General features: G+C 50.7%; 1 protein-coding gene across 1 annotated transcript; it reads right to left on the bottom strand.

Annotated features, from left to right (window-relative positions):
• Window positions 1–803: 803 nt before the first annotated feature.
• Window positions 804–4,516, bottom strand: FOXA1 (forkhead box A1). The gene is given in 3 exon segments (XM_077769238.1): window positions 804–1,447; window positions 1,450–2,257; window positions 4,445–4,516. Coding segments are annotated over 3 exon segments (1,383 nt in total). The 3' UTR covers window positions 804–944.
• Between the last annotated feature and the right edge of the window lie 1,615 nt (window positions 4,517–6,131).

The raw sequence follows: 6,131 nt of genomic DNA, 5'->3' as shown, positions 1-6,131 counted from the left end.
CTAATTTTATACATGTTCTGTGACCTCAGAATGACATGACAATGGCACTCTGCAAAGCAAGGGGCAGAGTTACTGAGGATTGCAATTCTTGAGGAATTGATTCCCAGGGTTATATGTGGGTGGAGAGGACAAGGGAGGAGGGTGTCTTTGTAACTTCTGGTCAGGCAACTCTTGAAAATGTAGCATGTATATCACCTACCTATTACTTTTATGTGTTATGCAAATATATGGAGGATGTCTAAATATCTGAGCATGTGCATAAATAAGTTCGTACATATTATATATGTATCCATTTTAAGACACCTGCTACCTGAATGTATCAGAAATGTAAGCTGAATAACAAATGGCTCTGATGTTTATAATCAGTTTATGTTTTGCTGCAGAACAGCAGTATTGTCCTTCAAATACTTTTAATAGCCCCTCGTGTCTACTTGTTTCTTCACCCTTTCAGTTATTATGGTTAAGAGTATTGCCACAGACCTGTAAACTTGTGGAGGGTCAGGTGGGGGGGGGAGCACAAACAAATATTTTACAAGTTTGACCATCTTTTTCTTTTTTTCTTTAAATAAACCCTGCACAGACTGGAATGTGTCTGGAGGGGAAAGAGGGAAAGGACAGGAATAAGGAAGTAGGAAGATTTTATATATATACATTTGTGGATCGTTAAAACTTTGCAGGAAAAAAAAAATCTGTTGGTTTGGGATGGGTTTTCTCTGTAATAATATACACAAGGCATTTTGAATACAATAACAAAGTAACAGTCCTTTGCACTGGGGAGAAGATTGTGCACACACACACACAAATGAAGTAAAAAGAGTTGGGATTTTATTATGCTGTTGTCGGCTCGGTATGTGTGGTTTTGTTTGCTGTTGATTTTCTCTCTCTGTGTCTCTCTCTCTTGCTATCAGCATGGCCATGCCAGACAAACCCCCAGGCCCAGGGAGCTAGGAAGTGTTTAGGACGGGTCTGGAATACACACCTTGGTAGTAGGCTGGCTCCAGGGCTGAGGGCTCGATGGGGCTCCTGGTGGCCACCGAGGCGCTGCCGAGCGGCAGGCTGGCGGGCAACGCAGCGCCATAGGGCGAGTACTGTAGTGCCTGCTCGTACGCCTTGAAGTCCAGCTTGTGCTGCTGCTCCGAGGAGGACATGAGGTTGTTGATGGAGAAGGGGTGGTTGAAGGAGTAGTGGGGGTCCCCTTTCAGGTGCAGCTGCGACTCGTGGGGTGCCAGGCCGTGCGCCGGGTGGGAGGGAGGCACAGAAACCAGTGCCCCGGGCCCCGAGCTGATCGGGGGCGCAGCCGAGGAGGCTGGAGTCTTCAACTCCGAGGCGCCCCCTGTCGCTGTCGCCCCGCTGTGGTCCAGAGTCTGGGGGCTGGCAGCCGGCCCGGGGGCCGGCGCGCCCTCTAGCTGGCCGGCTTTACCGTGCACGCCCCGATGAAGGGGCGAATNCGGCTCTCCGGGCCGCCCTTGGCGCCGCCGCCGCCACCCCCGCTCCCGCTTCCGCCCCCGGCCCCTGGCTGCTTCTCGCACTTGAAGCGCTTCTGGCGGCGCAAGTAACAACCGTTCTCAAACATGTTGCCGGAGTCCGGGTGCAGCGTCCAGTAAGAGCCCTTGCCGGGCTTGTCCGGGGATCGCGCCACTTTGACGAAGCAGTCGTTGAAGGACAGCGAGTGCCGGATGGAGTTCTGCCAACGTTGCTGATTCTGCCGGTAATAAGGGAAGAGGTCCATGATCCACTGGTAGATCTCGCTTAGCGTGAGCATCTTGCTGGGCGCCTGCTGGATGGCCATGGTGATGAGTGAGATGTACGAGTAGGGCGGCTTGGCGTGCGGGTAGCTGCGCTTGAAAGTCTTGGCGTCGCCGCCGCCACTCGCCCGGCTGCGGCCCAAGTTGGACGGCGCGTATGCCATGGGGCTCATGCACGGGTTCATGGCAGCGGCGTAGGGGCCCAGGCCGTTCATGGAGGCCGCGGGCTGCGCGCCCATGGCGCCCATGCCGCCGGGGCTCAGCGCTGTCCCCATGGCCGTCACGCCTGCAGCCGTCATGCTGTTCATGGCGCCCGTGGAGCCTCCTGGCATGCCAGCTACCGCGCCCGGGCTCAGGCCAGCGCCCAGGCCCGGGTTTGCGTAGGACATGTTGAACGAAGCTGGGGTCATGTTCCCGCTGGTAGTCATGGTGTTCATGGTCATGTAGGTGTTCATGGAGTTCATAGAGCCCAGGCCCGAGTTCATGTTGCTGACGGGGACGGAGGAGTAGGCCTGCAGCGGAGAGAGCAAGTGAAGAGGCCCCAAAGGGCGGGGTTAGTGGTGGGCGCGGGAGGCCGACCCGCCAGGGGCAAACCCGGAGACGTGCAGAGAGCATTTCTGCAAAGCATAGGACCCCCCTCGCGGGGCAAACCGTCAGGCGCCCTCCCCCGAAAGAGCAAAAAAATGTCTTGCGCGGTAGGGGAAAAATCCTATCGCGGCAGGCATGAAAGTGAAGCGCTCACAGAAAACATGTCCCCAGGAAGATGTGTAATCGCCCTGCATGATAGGCCCAGGGGCGGGCTTCTGGGGTCCCTCCATCGCCTACTCCATCCACGCCAGTTGGTATCCTAGTTTCCACCCCAGCTCGGCCTCAGCAAAGCCCTTCTGGTTAAAAGGAATTTAAACTAGAGAAAACAAAATTCCTGTCTGACTGCGGTGGGTTCGGCGGTGCAGCCCCGGGGTGGGCAGCAGAAACACCAGCTCTGTGCCTATCTCGCCTGAGCCTGCCAGGCCCAGCTGACCGCGGAGTAGCCTCTGCTGTGCGGGGTGGCTATTAATTAAACTCTCCCTGATAGGACTAATCATTCATGGCCGTTTGACCATACATTTCTCAACACCTGGCTTTACCGCCTTAGCAGTTTTCTCCAAATGGTGACTTTCTGTTATAATATTTACAAGTAGTGTTTCCTATCTTCTTGTAGCAACTGTAACATTAAAAGGGAAAGAAACTCAAGTTAAATAAGTTTGGGGGAAAATTAAAAATAGATGTACAAGAAGAGAAAGGGCAGGAAGGGATGCATAACAATACCAGTGCACTACACTCAACTTTAACATGACTTTACATGTACATCTCTATAAGCCATTCAAAAACTTGCATCAATTTCGTTACCTATTTTCAGCCCCATAACATTAAAAATTTTGGTGACACAATTTGTCCATATAATCTATTTTGTTTCACATACTGATATGTTGCCGCGGATCATTTCAAAGCCTGGTTTTAAAATCCCACTTTAAATTTGTAAATCAAAGTCTACTTATCTTCTCTTAATGCTATTCTATTTCCCAGTTCTCTGTTTTAACCTATAAGGAAGCTCTTTCCATAAGACTTCATTGACTAGTGGGTCAAGATGACTGCCTTGAATTAAACCCGAGGAAGAGCTCTTAGCTCATTTTTAAATCAACAGTAGGAGAAAACCCTTATCAACAGCAATTTGGGAATGCTCTATATATGTTAAAAGTATAGAGTCAAAAACATAAAAACTTCTCTGACAATTTAATAAAAATAATATACTTAAATTTTTTCATCAGCAAATACAATTCCATTTGAAAACATAAAAGGTGTACAGATTTAACACTGCTGTGGTATGCAAATAAACTCAAGCTAAGTTTGTAAATATATAAATACACAAATCTAAATAAAACAATTACCATAAAAATATTTCCTAATTCAACATCTTTTCTGCCCATATCTTAAAGTATTTTTTACTTTCTTTTTTTTTTCTTCTCCCCAAGATCATCCAAGGCAATTCCAATAAGTGTTTTTAATAATGGTGAACTTTTGGGGGGTAATTGCTAGCTGTTTCCAGAGAAATGCTTTTAGTAGATGGTGGTCCTGCCTGTACCTGGTTTTCCTCACAATCCCTTTGTGCACATTGTAAAATAAACCACATGAACGTGCCACCGAGGGGACAATGAAGAGAAACAGGTTCTCGGTTCGCCGAGCTAGAGGAAAAGTCAGTTCGCACCAGCGCCACCCAGCGGTTCTACAGTAGAATAAGCACACTTCTCCCCAAACAGGGCTTTTAAAGAAGTTTTATAAAATTTCGGAATCGTTTCATTATTAAGAATCTCAACTTAACTGCAACGATCTTTCATCTAAAGACATCTTCAAATTCAACCGTGGGTGGCAGAGGCCGCCCTCCAGGCAAGCTCTGTCTTTCCTAAAGTTGCCACCAACTCGTGCGGGCGCCCGCCCTCCAACCCGTGGCACCCCGGGCCTGGTTCCGGCTCCCGCTCTCCACAGAAAAGAGGCAAGTGCTTTCCCCAGAGGTTGCTTTCAAAGCCCAAGAGTTTCCTAAAACCCTATGGCCCGCTCCAAGCGCCGAGCGCCGGGATCCAGCCTACTCTGCGGGGCAGCGGATCTGNGGGCCTCCCCGGCCAGGGGCTCCGGGAGCGTCCCGCGTGCCGCCCACCTCTCACCTCCTGTGTGTCCGTGTAATAGCTGTTCCAGTCGCTGCTCTCATGCCCTTCCATCTTCACAGTCCCTAACATCCTGGAGCCACCCTGCCCGATGCAACCATCCAGCCCCGTGCGAAGCGACGGGCAGCCGCGCGGCGCAGGGCGGGGGGCGGGGAGCTAAGCGGCTGCAGTCACCGGAGCGCCCNCCAGGGTGCCTCCCCAGGGGGACCCACCGCCTTCCTTGGGGCCTCCCGCTTCAGCCCCGTCCCGCGCCCCTCCCACTCTTCTGCCCGCTTCCAGCCCCCACCGTCCTGATTACTGACCCAAAGTTCAACCCTGGGAGACTGGAGAATACAGACCACCCCCACTCCCCTGATTTCAGGCTTGAAAAGGGAGAGAGCCCCACTTTTGCCCCCTTCACTAGAAACTCGGCCATCTGAGTCAACCTAGCCGAGTGACGTTAGGCCTATCTGGGCTCCTGGCTAGCAGAGGGGAGACGCTGCCACGAAACCCGTACCTGCGGCTAAGAGCAGGTGAGTCACAGCACCGTTTTATATCTTTATGACATAACTTTTTTTTTTTTTTCCGCCTCGGTCCGCTCTACTTCCCTTGTCATCTGTAGCGATCATAAAGAGGAAGAAACTGAGAACAGATGTCTGTGTGATAGGGCAGGCGCACCCGAGTCGGGCCGTCCTCCTCTGCCCAGCTCCTCCTCCGGCCCCCCTTCTGCAACCCCGGGGACTGAGCTGGAGGCGACCGGCTGGTTTCTGATAGGGAAAGGTCAGGGGGAGGGGACATCTCCCTAAGTGCGCGCGTTAACTGGGAGAGCATGAACGGAGGCGCGGGAATGCATCTCCTCCGCTAGAGAGGTGCCAGGCTTGAAGCCAGGGATGGAGTGCGGTGGTCCCTGGTCCCGTCTCTGACCCAGAGGGTCCAGGCTAGCACCCTGGGCACTTGCTTGGTTCCTAATGGGTCCTTGACATTGGCGGGAAGTTTTTCCTCAAGCAAAGCCTCTTGGCTCCTGTAAGGTCCTGGATAGTGGATTGCCCACAAGTCACTGATTTGGTGATAAGCTGTAGGATGGTGCGTGTGTTTCTGGGTTTATTTCTGAACGTATGACTGTGAGTATGTGTGAGCTTATGAATGAGTGTGATCGTGTCTCTAAGTGTGTGGGGTGACCATGTGTGTGCTGTACCATAGGTAGAACCCACTAGTTTTCTTGAAGCGACAACAAAATTAAATCTCTCTAAAATGACTAAGAATCTACAAAATATTCTTGTTTGGCAAAGTTTTAAGCATGTTATTAATCTCATATTAAGAAATGTGTTTTAACTTGTCTTTCAGATACCTTTTCCCCCTTGTACTTTGTTCTTTCAAATCTTTCTTCCTTGAAATCTGGCAACAGAATTACGTTAAATCCTTGAACCAGACAAATCTCTTAAATCAGCAGGGGAGCACAAGAGGGTGAAGATGTGCAGTTAAGGAAATAAAAAAGATAAAAGCATTGGATTACAATTCGTTTTTTAACAAAAGGGGGGGCATGTCACATTGTAAGGAATGGAATGAGAGTGAAATTAAATCCACCTGGAACTCAGAGAGGGTGCCCTCTCCAACTGCAGCCTGCCCCCTGTGACTGCAAGTCCCATCAGTTTGTGTAAATGTATCTGTAAATGTGTGGATCTGCACAGACTTCCCAGAGCCACCGTCA

Source organism: Crocuta crocuta, unplaced genomic scaffold (assembly GCF_008692635.1).
Source record: "Crocuta crocuta isolate KB4526 unplaced genomic scaffold, BGI_CrCroc_1.0 scaffold65, whole genome shotgun sequence".
NCBI classification, from domain to species: Eukaryota; Metazoa; Chordata; class Mammalia; order Carnivora; family Hyaenidae; genus Crocuta; species Crocuta crocuta.
The sequence above is the reverse complement of the archived record's forward strand: the minus strand, read 5'-3'. Positions and strand labels throughout refer to the sequence as shown.